Source organism: Oryzias latipes, chromosome 15 (assembly GCF_002234675.1).
Source record: "Oryzias latipes chromosome 15, ASM223467v1".
In the NCBI taxonomy this organism is placed as follows: domain Eukaryota; kingdom Metazoa; phylum Chordata; class Actinopteri; order Beloniformes; family Adrianichthyidae; genus Oryzias; species Oryzias latipes.
In genome coordinates, this window is record NC_019873.2 from 14,781,631 (window position 1) to 14,800,782 (window position 19,152).

The 19,152-nt window shown below is 39.5% G+C and overlaps 1 protein-coding gene across 1 annotated transcript; it reads right to left on the reverse strand.

The window, feature by feature from the left end:
* Positions 1-14,798: 14,798 nt before the first annotated feature.
* On the reverse strand, positions 14,799-17,244 carry ppp1r3c (protein phosphatase 1 regulatory subunit 3C). The gene is made up of 2 exons (XM_004084983.4): positions 17,061-17,244; positions 14,799-16,822 (listed from the first exon to the last, which is right to left on the reverse strand). The coding sequence occupies exons 1-2, from the start codon at positions 17,072-17,074 to the stop codon at positions 15,823-15,825; spliced, it is 1,014 nt and encodes a 337-aa protein (XP_004085031.1). The 5' UTR covers positions 17,075-17,244; the 3' UTR covers positions 14,799-15,822.
* Positions 17,245-19,152: the final 1,908 nt, after the last annotated feature.

A 19,152-nucleotide genomic window follows, 5' to 3' on the forward strand; every position in this document is an offset into this window, starting at 1 on the left:
TTTATGTTCTTCATTATTATTAGACCATGATGATAGTTTGCTATATTCAGATAGGGCCACATCGGCATGAAAGAAGTCAGTGCACGAGCACAGTTCAGAAACACTGCAATAAGCTCCAAGGGTCACACCATCTGTTTGAAGAATCTGGTTGTAAAAGATGCAGAAAATGATGAGTAAGTTCCTTCCCCAGGTTATTAGCAGACAGTGTGACAGAAAGAGCATGCCATACTCATTGTTTTAAAATGCGTAATTTCTATTTATTATACTAGTTTTTTGTCACTGTAAACAAAATTAACTACAGTTAGATAGGTAAAAACTAAAAAAAATAGGCAAACCATTTGCTGAAAACTAGTAAAAAATACTTATGATTGGGCTGTTTAATATTCAATTTTAAGTAATTATTTCTCACAGTAAACTTTTTTGGCTTTTTTTCCCCTTTTGAAATGCTTGTGTGGAACTCCTTGTTTCTAGATTTTGATACCTTATTACAAGATATTTTGTTAATTAAAATGTATTAGCTGCATGAACAGATAACTTTACTACGTTTTTGTGATTTAGATTATTTTTTTTCCACTTTTTTTAGGCTACCTCTTTTTGCAGGAAAACATATAGGATGGTCATCCTATATTCATGAACTGTTTTACTCATTTGGAATGCATCAATTCTTGCTAGAATTGCAAAGTCCAGCTTCAACAGATTGGAAATTCAGACATCATCTTTCTCCCATTTACAATCCTATTCTGTCAACACTCCCCAACACTTCACACAGCTGTAGGACACTCTTGGTAACTTAAAACTCCACTGTCAACATATCAGAGAGCTATAGAAGCTAGCCTTCTTACTAACTTTAAAGCAGATTGAAGAAAGTTTCCTGGATGAGGAACAATCTGCTCGTACTTCTACGATCACAACGCTCTCCGCAAAGCACGTTCAAGCAGCCACTTTCAATGAAAGGTTTATGTAAATGCATGCATGTGTGCGTTTCGGGCTCTTGGGTTCCAAACCCTCACATTCTTGCATCGTTACATGCAAAAAGTGTAGCAATTGAATGCATGTTGAAAGTTTAACCAGGTTGAACTTTTTTTTTTTTTTTTTTAACTTGTTCTGTCCAACAGATGAGCAAACAGATTAGAGCTGAAGGCTTTTTGTGTTGGACAGGTTTTACTGTCACAAAAAGAGGTTATATAGCTTTGAGAAACTAAAGTGTAGATTTGTATAAACCGCTTTTTGTCGTATTATTTTTTATTTATTTGTTACATTTAGTGTGTGTGGGGAGGGAGAGGGGAAGAATGTGAGGGGAGGGTGGAAGAGAGTAAAAGGAAGAAAGGTGAAAAGGTGGGGGATACAAGCACTGATTTGAATAAGTTATTATTTTAAGCTGTAACAATTATACCAGATCTGCTGGAAAGACGAATGTTACATCAAAGGTGAAAATCTGACACTAAGATGAGCGAAAAAAATCTGTCCATCAATACACTGTTGGTAAGGAGGAGGGATGAAGCAGACAGGGAGCAGTGTGACAGTGTGCACGTGCACGTGGGGGTGGAAATACATGCATGCTGCCGACGTGAACCGTGTGTTCATAAGGGGCGCCAGATCCTACCCAGCCAGACCAGGAGAGGGGAGGAGAGCCCCCAAGGCCAGAAGCCCCCCCCAGCATCCGGTCCCAGGTAGCCCGGGGGGGGGGGGAAGAAGGGGACCGCCCACCCCACCAGCCAGGCACAGAGAGGGCCCCCCTACAGGGGCCCCCCCAATGCCCAGAGGCACAAGCGAACCCAGTGTCCGGCCCCCAGGCCACAAGACAGGAGCGCTTAGCCGTACCAGGCGGCAGCCATGGGGGCCACCGGGCGCCGGACACCGAGATAAAGGCCAGGGACGAAGCCAGGGCCCCCGGAACCCATGAGCCAGCCCAGGCACGCGACCTAAGCAACCCAGGGATCGCCACGCACCCACAGCCACCCCCCAGAACTCTATAACCCTACACACTACAACCCCCCCCCCCCCCCCCACCGCCATAATATCTGAGCCCCCCTCCCCAACCCTCTCAGTGCCTTCCCCTCTCTGTGATGGGGAGGGAAAGCCCCAGAGGGTTGAACTTTGAACTTTGACCAATCAGGACTCGGACTTGGTAGTGACATATGTTGTCCCCTTTAATTCATGAAAGTGACAACCATTTGAAATTAACCATGGAAGAAAAATTAAATTTATTGTCCTTTGTCTTTCATATATTGGAATAGAGCTGTGAAAGAAAAAAAACCTAGCACTGTTATAGTTCTGGAGTATTCAAATGAGGTAGCACTTGTTTGACAGGGAAACTGATTAAGTCTGGGTCATGCAACAGAAAAATTACTCCAATAAATATTTTGTGGGCCATCTATCTGAGGTTATGGTTTGTGCACAACATTGATCTGATCTTCAACCTTAAGGATTGACTGTCACTGACCTTTTCAAATAGGGACTTGACCCTTGGCAGGTATGAATAGCTCCACTTTCAGATAAGATTAGAAAGACTTTTAGAAATGGGCTTCACCAATTCAACCGCTATCTGTGCCCCAGCTCACTCTTTTTTTTGGTGTCACAGTTTTGTTATCACTCCTTATTTTTCTTATCAACACCAGCCCAAAGTCCCTTCAGCCTTTTTTTATCTCCAGAAGTTTCCACACAGTCTTGCTGTAACCTAGAAGTGTGGAGGGCCGCAAGTCAACAGTCATGTGATGGTTTTGTAAGAATCCTTCACTGGTTTGACCTAATTCTGCTCTGTGCTAAGGTTCTACCCCCCAAAATTATAAATCTTAGTGAAGTATGACTGCTAAAAATAAAATGAGGATAACTGTTTAGATACACTGAATTGTTGTCCACGTTGCTTTCAGCAGTATGGTGCAGAATAATTTTGGAACAACGTAGGAATGCAACTACACAAAAAATAAAAATAAAACACACATTCCATAGTAGCATGCATGTACATCCCTATGTACATTTGTAAAAAAAAAGGAGGGGGGGTCAAAAAAGAAAAAGAGGGGAGAGGTAAGCCATTGTTTGAATAGGTTAATAAAACATGGACGGACAGATAGTTTCTGTAACCCTTGTGCTATCCTATGCATTTTAACATTGGGAGTTGGGTCATGTAGACCCACTAGACAGTGCTCTGAACCTTTTTTCTTCAATGATTTGTGATCTTCACTGGTGTCCATGGATAACATGAAATCTTTCCACCTTTATCCACCTTTGTCATGGTAGGGAGAACATGCAATGTAAGGGTGGGGTCATCTAAGATAGCACACGGGTAGAGAAAGGAGTGGGTCCCTCTGCACTGAACAGTTTAATTAGCCCATGCAATCAAAAACACCAGTGATTTGCTTAGTGATACAGACAATGATTCAAGGAAGAACATACTAAAAACTGATTAAAAACTGCAGCATTTTAAAGAGCCAAAACAAGAATGTTTCTATTCACTCAAAACTTTGCAAGGATTTTTTATTTATTATTACTAAATTTATTATTATTATTCTGGGTGTTCTCCATTTTAAATTGTGTAGAATTAGGCTGTATATACTGAATTAACTGTTTCTTTTGTCTGAAGCTACAACACTTTTAGGAATAAATTAATAGTGATTATTTTAGAATTTTCTTTTTTATTTATATAGTTTAACTTGAATATATTGGATTTTACTATAACCAGCTTTAAAATAACAACAGCAATAATACTTTACCTGAATAGATTTGCAGTTTAAATCTGATGCTATACTTAGCTCTTCTAAGCTGCCAATGGAACAGTGGGATGTTCCCTCCAGTAGAAAGTCGACCACTTTCTGCATCAGAAACACCCTAAACACATGGAACACAAGTGTCCTTGATAAACCTGAACTTACTAAACCTTTCAGGTGAAACACGTATGCAAGCTGGTGAATATCTAATCAATACTCAAGAAACCCCATAAACAACAGCAAAAGTTCACTTAAAGACTGCTTTTTTGTTGATATTCATGAGCTGTAACAAATTTTTTAACAAATCTAAAATAATTGTCCAAATGATGAGTAAGGGCTAAATAGAGACCATTTGTCATGATGCCTCGGGGGATTTACTTCCCCCCCCCCCCCCCCCCCCGCTTCTCTCCTTTCCTCTCCAGGTAGAATCTACTCCATGAGTTCCACCATTCCTAATTGGACTCAGCTGTCGGCACTCACTGCATCAGCACTCCTGCTTTGACCTCTATTTAAGATGCGCCTGCTCCAGTATTCATTACCAGTTTGTTTGCCCTCTTGGTCTCACGTTAAATCTTGAACTTAAACTCATACCTGGATCTTTGTCCCACTCTCTCATGTTCTCACGACTCTACAGGACTTACCCCCATTTGTGGCGACCTGGGTCCACACATCAACTCACTGCCTGGTTACAGCTGAGGACTCGACCTCCAGCCACGCCACGACTTCTCGCCATGCAGCCGCTACCATCATTTTTCAGAGACAAGCACCACAACGCATCGCAACAGAATGAGGAATACTCCACTCCAGTCTTGGACTGCATCCAGCACCCACTTCCTCCTCCACTAGGACTCGCGCTCTTCTGTCATCCCAAGACGCTATCATGGATTCCTTCTCAGAACACTTCTCCAGAATAACGGTTTTCTTTTGGACGATAAACATTGACTATAATCCATACTAGTGTCCGTAAACTTTCCGGGTTCCAGCATCTGGGTTTCTAATCCTTCTCCAATAACATGAGACAATTGACTGTATAAGAAAACTAGACCGAGTGACCCCTCCCTACCCGTGTTCCAAATAAGAAGTACCTGCTGTTCCCAAGAAGCCAAAATCCCATAGTCGTCTATTGAGAAATAAACAGCTTTTACTCAGTCTTTATATATGTCAGAATAGCTATTCCAGCTCTGCTACCTTTTTTAACACATTCTTGCAAATCTTAATTGTTTGTCATCATAGTTTTTGCTTTTGTGCAAGTTAAGTCATAAACGGACCAATCAGGGGTCTCAAAAAAGTAGGAGGTCTCACATCGAGCATTCAAAGCGTTCGACAAATTCTCCCGACCCTAATTCCAGTGAAACACGTGTGGTCTTCTGAGATGCTAACCACTCATTGAGAGAGTTGTAGCCCCCGAAATGTAGACTCAGTCCGACTTGGAATAATCATTGCTTACTGATGATTCCTGGTTTCAACATGGCTTTATTGCAAAAACAAAATGGCAACTAAATTGACTTCATTTTGTTTGAACAGTGACGTCTCACTTAGTCTGTCCAGTTCTCTCATGCAGTCTAGAAGGTAGACTTTTCCAATCTAGCAGACTAACAACAAAAGTTCACACTGCACTTAAAGCCAGATGTATAAGAACCCCTTCAATCAGCACTTTTTTTTTAACTTTCTGGGGCTTTTATGTTCAAAATGAAAGAAGTTATTGCATTTTGCTTATCTGAAAACATAAGATGTCATCTTAATACAATTTAATCTGTATGTGTTGGCAGTAGAAAGTCAATAAAATGGCATTTAATTTAGCATAAAGGTGTTGCATAAAGACAATAAAATCTGTGTCTCATCTTAGACTGATGTCCAAATCATCACTCACATGTAAATGCACCCACTGACCCAAAAACGGAATACTTGACAAAAACACAAGCAGACCCACTTCTTTCTCAGATTAAACACCCCTGTTCATGTTCATGTTTATGTTCATGTAAGCAAAGCACATCTGACACTGAGCTCTCAGTGTTTATCATCAAACAGATCGCGAGCCAAGTAGCAAACAAGGAAGCTGCATCTTCTTCACTAATCCCTTTTTTACCTATGTATTAATGTTAGCAAATGAGTGATGAGTAGAATTGATTCAAACTGATGTCATCTGTCTATTGTCTAAATATAAACTAAATGAAAAAAACTAATCAACACTATAAGAACTTGGGACAATTCATCCTCAAAATGTATTTGTCAAAATGTGTTTTGTCACAAAAAAAAAACTTAAGGAATGATCTTTTAGACACACCATCAATGTTGTAATGGTTTTTGACCAAAAATAGAAAAAAGAATTGCTGTTAAGTTTAAAGATTTTTTCCATGTTATTGGTGGGCTCAGAAAAACACACATAAAGTGGAGCATGCAGTTGAGCCACAGTCAAAGTTTTGCTTGGTTTGCCTTTGAACCGTATGCACCATGAAATGCTAACAAGAAGATAGAAATGATTTGAATGTTCAGCGCACAGATCAAGCCCTCCAAACCAATCATAGAGAGAGAGCAGATCTCTTCCAAAGCTTGAATTAGTCCAGATGCTTCCTTGGCTTGACAGTCTCACATGACTACAGCGTCTGGAGCCTACTGATCTTACAGTGAAGCAAAGTTAGACCCTTGTTGCTGACCAAACAGAACATTTTGGACACTTGGGTTATAATCCCAAACATCTGATTATATGTTATAAGTACAGCAGAAGCACAAGTGCCATGTATGCAGTTTATTTATTATCTCAGGTGTGACGTAATTGCAGTAAATAAATGATAATAATTGCAAAAAATAATAAAATTGAAGTTAGCTTGCATTTTATGATACATTAAATTAAATTAAATTAATGTTCAAACATTAATACAACTGTATTTTTACTGCAAGACCTGAGTAGAAATGTATACACAGTGACAGTGAAATATTTCTTCTCTCAAAGCCAGTTACAATTGTGGTGACACAAAGTGTTTTGGCTTTTGCATGATCGGACTCAGCCGGCCTGATGTCTCCCAGACGTGTTGCTTGCGTCAGGCCTAAAGGAATGAACTTCATCAAACAAAAGCTCCCGTTCCACATTCTTTTTACTGCTTTACGTAATTTCTCTTTCAAAAAGACCCTCTTTCAGGTGCAGTTAGGTGCCGGCAACAATTATCAGCACCAAAACTAACAAAACAAAAACTCTTTGTTACATCTAAACATCTATAAAGTGAATGACCATGCTTTTATTTATACCTGTCAGCCACAATAGCATCATTGTATGTTTTTTTGGCATCAGCAGGCAAAATGGTTTATATTAAAAAAAAATAGGTAGTTTTCCTCTGCTTCTTATAAAAGCCTATGTGATTAATGCCTCCTCACAGCCCAAATAGAAAGGTCTTTCATCTTGTGCGATACGAAACTGTAAGCCAGGAAAATGCTAACAGAGCAAGTCCCAGTACAGTTGAAACTTCTGACAAAATGATCTCATTTCAACATTAAACTCCTTTCCTCTCTGCAGCCCAGGGGCTGTGGTGTGAAAGTATTTTTTCCTCAACTCATATTTGATGCAATGGGCACCAATAACTATTTGAAATAAAAGTTTGTCCATAAACGGTGCTGGAAATTAAAGCCAAAGAAACCAAACCAATAGTGCTAGTAGCAGCCCCTAGGTCTCTGCTTGAGTGAGGTCTGCTAAAAACGGTCCCAGGATGGCAGAAACACATGCAGGATCTGGTCTGGAGTTTGCAGAGGTAGCATGGAAACAAAGACAACCTTTGTTGCTAAGCCTTCCCTCTTCCCCTCTCTCTTTATTAGCCAAACAAATACACTCATGAAAGCCTCACAGAGACACTGGTGTGTTTGTGCATGGTTAGATGGTTAAATAGGCACTTTTGCTTTGTGCCTTTCTGGTCACATGAAAAAGAAATGTGATTGGTCAATGTGCTTAAAAGTTAAACTACTTGACAGCAGCCAGCTGACCGAAAAGAGACATAGAAATATCACTTTGTGAAGTGAAAATGGAGAAAATAAGAAATTTATATCTCAAAACTTCACTTCTGTTTCTTAGATTTCCTTTTAATTTTGTCCAATCTAATTTGGAGTGCCACAAGGTCTCCTCTGGAGCCTTTTATTTTTCTTCCAACGAAATAGTTTTCATTTTACATCTTAAAACCTAAAACATTTTGATTGAAAAGATACTGGCAGAGAGGGAATTGTATGTCCCAAATACAGCAACTATTTGGGCTTTAGCTAAAAGCAGGAGGAAATTAAAGTAAACATATTAATCAGTTAGATGACAGATAGATACATAGAATTTTATTTTTTTCTGGCCCTCAGAATTGCTTGTAGCATCACTCAAGGTCCATATTCTCCTGTTTAGTTACATAACTTTGTTTACTTAAATATTTTTTGACAGCAAGGTCATGGTTTTTTAAGAAACAATGTAGATAATGTTCCCTGAAACAACTTATTTGCGCAAAAATAACTATTATTTCACTGTATTTCAAAAAAGAACATTTTGACATGACATATTTAAAAAACTGCTCTAGAAAACATGACAGGCTTGACTAATGGGCTAGTTTCATTTGTTGTCATTGTCTAGGTGTATAAAATGCCTCCCAAAAGCCTTTTGTTCTCATTTCTGAGAACAGCCAAGTATATAAATAGACAGTATTGGTTTGTTTACATGTGCAGTCGAGCACGTGAACAACCTGCACACATGCAAGTTGTGCCTCCAGGATTGGGTCAAACTTCAGTGATAAGGGGGGCAAAGTTTTTTTAAAGACCCACTCCAATGAAAATGGTTTGTTTTGGTGTTTTTAAAATGTTTTTTTTGGCATTTTTCTCATGATGGATGATACATATATATATATAATAAGGCTTAATGTCATTTTTGAGTTTTTCTTTATTAAAATCACAGTTAATCAGAAGCAGATGAAAAAAATTCCACTAGAAAAAGCTTGTATCTGTAATGTAAGGCCACAATGAGTGGACCACAAGCTCTCTGCCAAGCTCCCTTCCAATCCATCCACTTATTCACATGTCTTCTTTTTCTTTGTCCGAGCACATGCGGCTCAGGTCTGTATGGCAGAATAGCTCCATTGATGCATACCATTTTTGTTGCACTGGTAATGTTAGGTCGATGATGTGAGGGGCTGTAAGCTAGCGGGAGAGCGTGTATACAGAAGGATGCCGGGAAGTTGGCTAGATTTATGCATTATGCATTTCCAGCAAAAATTTCTAATGAACCAATGAAACTCTTGGTTTTGGCTAAAAACTGCATAATCATAATGAAAGGACCACTGGGAATGTTTTTTAAATAAATCAAAAGATCACCAGAGTGGGACTTAAATATGTTTGTGGCTTCATTTATGTATTAATTTTTAGCCATGTTATGCAGAGCTTCAATCATTTAACATTGTTCACAAAAATAGTCAGCCTAAAAATAAATTAGAACATTCTGAAAATATTATCTTTCTGGTGAACCTGGGTATTTCTGAGGTTCGTTTCATGAATACGTTTGTTGAGTTTTTTTTTTTTTTTATAACAGATGAAACTTTCCGTTGTGCATTAATTCATTACAGATCAATGTGAAGCCGATCAAACTTAAAAACCCATAAGCAATATCAGATTTCTCATCTTTTTTGGTCACATCCTTGACAAATCTAGTGTATCTGATGGCCTTTTAACGGACAAGATGCAAACTCACATGGTCAAATCCCCATGTGAAACAATTTGCTTTTAACTTTTCAGTTGCGTCGGACTTTTTGACTTTATCTGACTTTTAGGCTGTTAAGAAGCTCCAGTCTGCGCTTTAGTGATGTCAAAGAAGCAATTAAGTCAAATTGATTTATTTAGACTGATCAGTTTTGTGCAAACTATTTCCAGATTGTCTCATTAGCCACCTATTTAGCAAGTCTTCGTTGATTAGATACAGCATTTGCCTGAACTTTGTTTTTTTGCTGTTTGTGCACCAGCACACACACACAACCACCCTCTTTAGATAAATCCATCTTCTCAAACTGTGATGACCTGCTCCTATGTTTTCAAAAATATTCTTGAAATCCAGTTGTTACCCAAACAGACTCGTTCTCTGTGTGTTATTCGAGATAGATTTCTGCGAAAACATGTTCAAACATCATGGAGTACGGTTTGCTTTTGTTTTCTCACACTCAATGGGATTTTTCTGTCTTTGCATTTTTGTTGCATCATTTCTGTACAGTCCTTCACTGGCAACATCAGTTATTAATATTTGACCAGGCCTGTATGGCGAGCTAAACGTGACTTTGGTTGCACATTTTCTGGGTTGCGATGAAAACAAAGAGTATTCCGGTCTAAGCAAAATGTCACTTGTACTGCCATTAAATACTACATCAAATACTTTATTGGTAGCTGTCTGAGTATGAACAGGTAAAGAAATAGAGTAATGGTTTACTGAGTTACTGTTCTGGTAAAATGTCGAAGAACAGAATCAGCTAATGTGGTCCATACTTTCAGGGATATCTAAGGAGCTACTGGGACGTAAAAGTAGGACAGCTCAGGTGGGAAAAATCTAGAGCTTTAAATTTTCTGGCAAAAAAAAAGTGTTAAAGTAACAACCTGCTTTGTTTTAGCAAACCCCACAACACCCCCAATTCTCCTGACATGTAAGTCTAGCACCTTAATCAACATGATTGTTTTCTTTGTTCACCTTGTTGAGGTCCCCATTCCCCTTATCTATTAGTTAAGCCATCAGACCAGTCCGCTCAGCTCCTGTTTACCTCTCTCTGTTTACCTCTCCTTTATGTTTTGGACTCGTTCTGCCAGTTCAGTTCAGTACCCTTTGTTGACCCCAAATGGCCATTTCAAATGTCATCTGTGTCTTGAGATTACCAAACTCCCACATTTGTAGAAAAGCAGACAGCAAAGCCTTAAAACTAACTGCTTTTGAAGCGGTTATATATCAAATTAAAAAATTCTGATTAATACTAGAAAATGATCTGGACTTTATTATTTATGGGGTATTTTGAAGAGTGAGTGGACAAAGTCATCGCCTAAAAAGACATAAATTGTTGTTTTCTTTATTTTTGTATGTAATTCAGAAACAGAACTTCTGATCTATCAATGTAAAGATTGCTGAGAAAACCACCACAAGTTTGAAAAGTTCAAAGGGAAAGTAGAATACAAAAGAGCACATGAAAATATTCAGGTTTTAATGTGAGCAAAGGCATTTTTAGTGAAACATAAATACATTTCTTTTTTAGTTAAATATATTACAAGCAGAGGACCAAAAGTCAATGGACATTCAAAATTGCATGAGTGATTGGGTAATTTCATCAGCAGAAAAAGTTGGTGAAGCGTGTGTGCATGTAAACTACTCCTTGTTACATATCTACTAGATTGGCAGGTCTTATTGCATCAGCAAACTGTTTAATGTGTTGTGCAGGAACATCAAATGAACTGCGGCGTCTGCCTCTCAAACATGTTTGCACCACACATGACAATAAAAGCACTTTTTGTTTCGTGTCGGTTTCCAGATTTACCATTAGACTAGGCTTTACTGATGCCAGGAGGGAAACAATAAAGTGTGGACACACGCTTGGTATTCCTTCACTCTGCAGCAATATATCTTTTGGATTCTTCAGTATCCAAGAGACTGAGAGAGGGCAGGAATGTAAGCAGGAAAGGGAAATGAGAAGGGGCTGTGAAAAAAAGTGGATAGAGAGTGAACGTTGTTGCAGGGACCTACAGATGTACTCAAAAGGAATGACAATGCAAGGGAAGGGTCAGGAGAAAAAAAAAGTGTCAACATTGATCCATCAGGAAATTGCATGTTTTATAGGAATGTGGCTCCATCAGCCAACAGGTGGAGATGCACTGATACTTAAAGCCAGGTTTACTTTTGAAAAAAGATGTCCATCCCCTGTGGTATCAGCTTTTTTATTTTGTGCAGTAAAACTCCAAAGGAAAAGCTGGAGCACTTGCAATATTCTTTCAGGTCATATTCACCTTTAAAGTTCATCAATCAAAATCTCAAATGTAGTTGTGAATTCATAAAAAAAAAAAACTCAATGTTTTTTTTCAATTGTTTTTGTTTTATTTGTTTGTCGGGTGGACATAGCAAAAGATACTAAAAAACAAAAATGCCATCATGACTGTGGGTGTGTCATCTTTTTCTTTTTCTTGTTGATTTTGCTGTTCCTCTTTTCAGCATAAAAAACCTGTCATAAAAAAATGACCGGTCATAAAAAATGTGGTCATAAATGATTCACTTGTAAATCTATCAAAACACAAAATCTGCTCCCAAAAAAGTACAAACAAAGGGCTGCAGCCTTGAGGATGCATTTCCATTGACTTAAGAAACAATTATTTTTCTCAAGTTTCCTGTAATTGTCATTTAAAAGTGGTTTCTATAACCTGGGTACGAGACTATGGATACCTAGTTTCCTGAGGGTGATTCCCGACAGGCAAGCTAAGTTTTTTCTATGTGCACATTAGCATGAGAAAGGCTGCTGTCACTTAGCACTCAAGTTTCAAATAAGAGAAACCAGCTAGATGAAAGAAAACCTGGCGTATCTGTGAGATGGAGGAGGTGTTGATAACTGGATACAAATGTGCATGTAAAGCCATGAGATGACTTTGTCAGCAACTTCACTCAAAAACCAGGTTACCAGATTAACATACTCGTTGTGACTCAAATGCAGGCAGGAGAACATGAAGAAAAAGTTAAACAAATGACCCAAAGGTTATCCATTTAACTTCTAATTCTACTTGGTCTAGTGCATCCATGTGGGTTGCTGGAGACCATCTAGTTAAGAGTGGTGTACATCCTGGTTGTAAAAAAAGCCAGGGTGCCTGAAACCCCACACATGCACGGTAAAACATCCACAAAGATGAGAACCAGTTGGAATTTCAACAAAGGGCTTTCTTAATGTGAAGAAAGAGTGCTAACCTGGTGGTAACCTGGTGTGTTGAGGTTTTATCCTCAAAAAGGAATGAAAATACCTTTGATGAACAAAACTAAGCACCAAGTTCACAAACCACTTTAAAACAGACTAACAGAATCACCTTTGTCCTGCTTTCCTGTTCTGTGCCAAAACTCTATACCACCTCTATGCCATCTCTGTCTATATTCATAGAAGTCCCATGAAGAGGATCTATTTGAATGAGTGAATGATCACTTTTCATAAGGATTAGTTTGTGCAGAGCTGATGAGGCAAATTGCATAAATCTTTTGATTCCACAAACACAGTTCTTCATTACTAAAATTGATTAAAGACAGTTTTTATTTTGGGATTACCCATTAGGCAGCTCATTTGGTCTAAAAGACACATATAAGTGAAGATGTGGGAAAGAGTTAAAAATATGATAAAGCAGGATTTTTCATGCTTCAGAAGGTCATTCTGGTCCAGCCTGAGGACGTTCCTTTTTTCTGTGCCAAAGACAGGCGCTCAACATTCTTCCTGTTGAATATGAATCCAACATGAACAGCAGCTGAAACAATTGAGGCAGGCATGAGGAAAACAGAAGCAAATCTCCTGCAGGCGAGCCAGTCTTTCATCCTGATTCCAAATGTACATTAAACTGAGATTATTAACACAAATTCAACAGGATAAGGTCTCGATGCGTGAGATTGAACCACATAACTTGGTATTGGAAATGCACATTTACATTTATCAGAGCAGATTTCTTGGATCTTGCATAAATATTTGTCTGGCCTTTGAAAAACAGCTCTGTTTCAGGAAAAAGGTTTGGCATTGATGAGTGTATATTTGTCTCAATGATTCAAATCACAAGATATTGAATTTGGTCATTTAAAAATAAATTAAAGTACAACTTCTAAATCAAATCTCTGTTAAAATGATTCTGTGATTGGTAAAAAGAAAAATTATAATGATAAAGCTTTGAACATGACATGAATCCTTCAAATGTTTTACAACAGAGAGACTATTGTAGTTAATAATGTGCATTGAGTTATTTCTGTCTTTTTACAGTTTCACCTTGACAATTTGAATTAAAAAAGTGAAAACACGTAAAAAACAATGTCTTCAAAGTAATAAAAACAAATGAGAAAAAAAAAAGTTTTCCTGCAGAAGTTGTGGAGCTTGTTTAATGTTACAATCATTTGACTGCAAAATTGTTATGGTAAATGTGCACAAGTCTGAGTTCAACACAGAGTTTAGACTTGCGACTGTGGGCAAATTTAGCTGTTAATGTTAAACAAAAGAAAGGATTTTTGCATTACAGACCATAACTGGAAACAATATTGACCCATTTTCTTATTGTTCAATAAAAGATCTGGCTGTTCACTCAGACAAACCTCACTGAATGCTTTACTGTAAGCTAGTTTTAAAAACAAACAAAAAAAGATTTGCATGACACAAAGATTATTTTTAAACCAAAAAATAAATTCAAACAATTCGGAAAAGAAATACACAGCGTATGTCAGAACCAAGCATGTTTTAATAAAAAGAATGGTACTAAAGAATATAAACATTGAATTAAATCTAGTTTTGGGTCAACAGGCCAATTTTTCTGACTAATATATATGTGTTGGAAAATAAATTTGACTTAAACGTTGCAGGAAATGATTTTTGTGACTTCCTGTGTGGCCACACTAGTTGCTGTCACCTGATCTATTTTGTCTTCCAAGCCAGACGTGGTTCATCTTTTACGACCAGGAACTGAAATCACCAAAAGCAACGCCCCCTTTTTCTTTAGTTTTTGTGAATTACTATGATGTTTCTTAGGACTTTGATGAGTTTTGCAACATACGCAGTGTTGTGCCACTTCCCCTCTCAGTAAATAAAGAGCCTAACCCCAGGTAATGGGAGACGCTTTCATTAATAATTCATTTAACTCCAGTGTTTGTAAACACCAAATCATGTATGCATTGATGGTTTGTTTACAAACATGGGTTACATAATCCAAATTTTAAAAGATCTGCAGCATGTTTATGCAATGAAACTGCATTGCAGAAATTTGTGCTTTCCTGGGGATGCTGGGAAATACTCATTGTACGAAATAACATGTAATTTTCAAGACTTAGGTTTTATAGTCACATTTTTATGTTGACAACACAACCGTATATTAAAGTAAGAGGGAAATAAAATCCTGAGACTTTAATATTTTGACACAAATATATATAAATTTATTCCAAAAAGTAAATACATTACAATCATGGTGTGTGTCGGCAACACACACCTTCAAGTGAGACACAAAATGCCGGGGTCTAGACCTTTTCTTCACAGTGACTAAAAGTTTCAAAATACAAAATAATCTGGATTCCAGCCACTCAATCTGTACACTTAACATTAAGAATTGCACTTGTGAACACAAGCAACCAACACATTCGATCTTTACATCATTTCTTTCTTCACTTACCAGAACAATTAATCAAACGTCTTCCCTGTTGAAAACAACCAATCACATGCAGATACTTTCAAACCACACATCAATATAGCAGCTTCCTTTACATAGCTCGCCTCAGAATTACATTTTTCTTTTAACCAGGCAAAAGTGTGCAATTTACACGGAGGGAAAGAAAGGGCTGCATGACTCCCATTTTAGAAAACAAGACCACTCTGAATATAGGAGGGTGCAAAGGTTTAGTGTGCTTTTTTTTTCCTTTCCGTTTTAAAATTTTTTTTTATTAGAAATCAACCTAAATTTCCTTGAACAGAGAATCATTCTACTGTCATGCACCCCCTAGCTTTCCCTTCAATATGAAGGACATAATCAGCTCCTTTTCCTTCCTAATATCCAGACGTCACATTGAGCGCAGTCAGTGCATATTCAACTCATGCATCAGTCTGTATTTTAGTGGGCAGACATGATAAGAAGGCACATTAATATTTTACAAAAGGTCTCTTTCCCCCCTACCCCAAAAATCCCTCCTCTGGTAGCCACTGTTCAATCATTTACCAGGCCGAACGACCATGTTACAGCAGAAAGTAGGTCAGTTGAGCATATTACACTTAGGTTTCTGTCTTTTTTTTGTACTACTTCTGCTTCTGAAAGCAGAGCTTGTTCGCTTCAGTTTAGTTTCTGGCTGAGAGGCAGTCGAGTTGAAGCCCCAGAGCTGGATTTGCACTAAGAGCCCTGTCAGTGTCTGTGATCTTGTGCCGGTGTGGCGAACCTCCTGCTGCTTTCACCAGTAAGGCACGGTGTTATCAAAGTGACCCCAACTCTGCCAACCAGGAAAAAGTCCGCTGGACATGCGTGGGCTGCCGAACTGATCAAACCCCAGGTCAAGTACCTTCCCGTCCCCAGTTTTGTGCTCTGAAAGCCTTTTTGGCTCAGAAGCTCTGCTCACGTTGTCGCCGCTCCAGCCATTGTGTTTGAGGGTGTAATTCTTGCCATCGTTATTGTCCCAGAAAGCCTGGCCTTGGACCTTGAAGCAGATGCAGAACTCGACTCGGTTTTGTGGCGGGACGTAGGATGGCAGCTCCACGACAAACGCAAAGGTGTCATTGTCCTGGCTGTTGTAGACGTTGTTTAGGAAGGTGCAGTCCACGTCGGTGTAGCTGGCCCATGAGTCGTAGGTGATGCGCACTTGCACCAACTTCTCAAACCCAATGTTTCTGACTTTGATGGTCCCCGTCAGAGAGCGTTCCTGCAGGGAGCAGTTCTCCAAGCACACGGAGTTCTGAATCAGGCGGTTCCGAAAGTCCAGATAGTCGGCCGAGGGCTGTTTAAAGTCAAGTGCCAGGCTGCGAACAGAGCTGATCTTTAAATCCATGGTGGCTGTTTCCAGGTCTGTCATGTCGAACTGCAGCTCCTCTGTGATCTCATCCTTCTGCTTCATCTGGTACGGTTCATCATCGAACTTGGAGAAGACGTGGATGTTGGTGAGCGCCATGCCTTTGGTGTCGGCAAACACCACCCTCTTTTTGCCGGCCTTGCTTTTGTTCCAGGCCACGCAGCTACCATCACTAACTGCCTTCTGCAGGCACGGTCGCAGGGGCTTGTAGAGCTGCTGGCTGTGCCTGCGGGCGGACTGGTTGGCCCTGTTCTTGGCCTTCTGCAGGTCATCGTAGGGGCTGAGGAAGCCTCGCAGAGGAGGAGAGTGGCTAATGTAGAATCTCATGGCCACATCCATAGGCATTACAGGGCCAGGCATTGCTGATGGACTGAAAGACGGGAGCACACTGAAGGAGGAGGAGGAGGAGAGAGAAAGGAGAGGAGGGGGAGGTTAGAGATGGTGCTTTCTGGAAACAGTTTGGGGAAACTTTGACACTTTTGTGCAGTTTTTTTAACCAAAAGAGCTACTAAAAGTCAGTAAAACCACAAAATTTCAAATTAATCAGACTTAAATTCCAACATTTTGTAGTAATTACCGAATAAAGGGTAACACGTTTGGATTCGACGTGAACACCAGCTCCTTACCTTGCAGCACTCATGGGACAAAGAATAAAACGCCTCAGATGCGGAAATGGTTCGAAACTTTTCAGCTGCGTTGGAAATGTGCAGAGCAGCTCTGTCTTAAAGTGCCCGCTGCAGGAACTCCCCCCTTTATATGCCTCTTTCTCGCTCCTCAGTCCTCCAGTGCTGCGTTGGCTCCTCTCTCTGAGATTTGAACTGCCTCACGGGGGCTATTTGCATATCCCATCATGTGGTTCCCTGAGCAGCAAATCAGAAGGCGAGTGGCTTCGTCACCGACCAATCAGCTTCGAGGAGGACACGTCCGCCGGCCGGCTAGAAGGGGGCGTGTTGCGTCGTGGTTGGGATTCCTCAGCTAGTTGTTGGAGAGTCTTGATGGACCCCTGCTGGAGTGGCCGTCTCTCTGCCTGGGCGCAGACCATCTTCTTCCCCATGCCCAAGAAAAACCCCAGCAGCACCGAAAAATCTTCACAGACTTTGACAAGATCTTTTAAACTGATATTTAAAATATTTATTTTTTTTAAAAAAATATTTAACACCAAATTGGGAGAAAAAAACGTAAAAAAGTAACATTTACCCCCTACAACCCCCCCCCCCCCCCCCCCAAGTCATTGTCTTTTAACACTTTGTGTACTCACAACATAATTGCTAGGGGCCCCTCTTTGTCCCAGGTTCAAATGTCAACACTGCATTGCCAAATACTTTTTTTTCTCTTTGACTAACCAGCTTTGACTCCACTTTTTTCTTAAAGTTACATTTTCTAATGATTATAGATCCCTTTACTGGCAGAAACTATGGAGTTAATTCAGTCTCAATAATCAGAAATGCACACAACCGGTTTTACAAATGCACACGCTCCGATTCACAAATGTCATTTTATGCAAACGTGAAAAATAAATTCGGAAATACACACCCTGTGTTTCACAAACACACAGATTGTGTTTCACACATGCACACTAAATGTTTTACAAATGCACAATAAGTGTTTCTCACAAATGTGCACACTGTTTTTCACAAAAACATTTTAGAAATTCACAATAAATGTATCAGAAATACACAGTAGGTGCTTCACAAACATGATTTTTAGGTACACATGTGATGTGAACTCACAGATCATTCGAACTGCAGACTGTGCATTCAAACTCCCGTTCTCGTTTGTGAATCTCCCCGTGTGTGTGAGAGATTTTTCTACGGTGAATATTGAGACTCATCTGACGGAGCGGGTCAACTAATGTCACCATTGGCTAGTGAATCTGTCAATCAAACTCATCGGGAAAGCAGGCGGGTTCGCTTTTAGCCAATCGAATGGCCCCTTACACTTTCTCTACGCTTCTGCGGGTGGCAAAAGCCCCGCCCATGTTTGATTCTGTACCAGTCGGTCGTTAGCGTGTTAGCCCTAGCATGGCTTGTCGGTTTATTGCCTTCGGTTGTCAAAAATTACTGCCTTGTGCAACTTTTCAGTGGACCTGGAAGCAAGGCAACAGTGGTTGAATGCAGTTGACATTGAATCCATCGAACTCTGTACTGGTCATGAGATTTAAAATGAATGTTTCACTCGGGATTGTTTGTACGTTATTCTCTTAGCTTTCATGGCATGCTAGCCTCATTTCAACACTCAGACACGGTTTTGATCATATGAAGGTGGAGGAGAAAAATCAACTTCCACAGGTTTTGTGGAGAAACTGGCATCACTTTGCTCCGTTCCACGCAGTGGGACTACATTACCTCAAGTTCATCTCACTGTCAATCACAGATACCCAATACACCTCCCCTGCTCAGCCCGAAGTCACTTTGCTTGACCTTAATTTTATTTTTTTAATAACTCAAATGTCATTGATTTTATATTGTAACCATATACATATACACCTCTTGGCCAGGTCACCCTTGCAAAAAAGATCCTCATCTCTCTGGGTTTTATAGCTGGTTAAATACTACACAACAAAAGATGGTCATAGAACAACAAAGTGCAAACATTCACCCTTTATTGCAGAGTAAAATTCAGTGAAAACATGGACAGATTAAAACAAATGTGGGATCTCTACTGATTTGAAGTTGCAGTTCCAACATTTGTGGACCCAAAAGAGGACTGTCCCATACC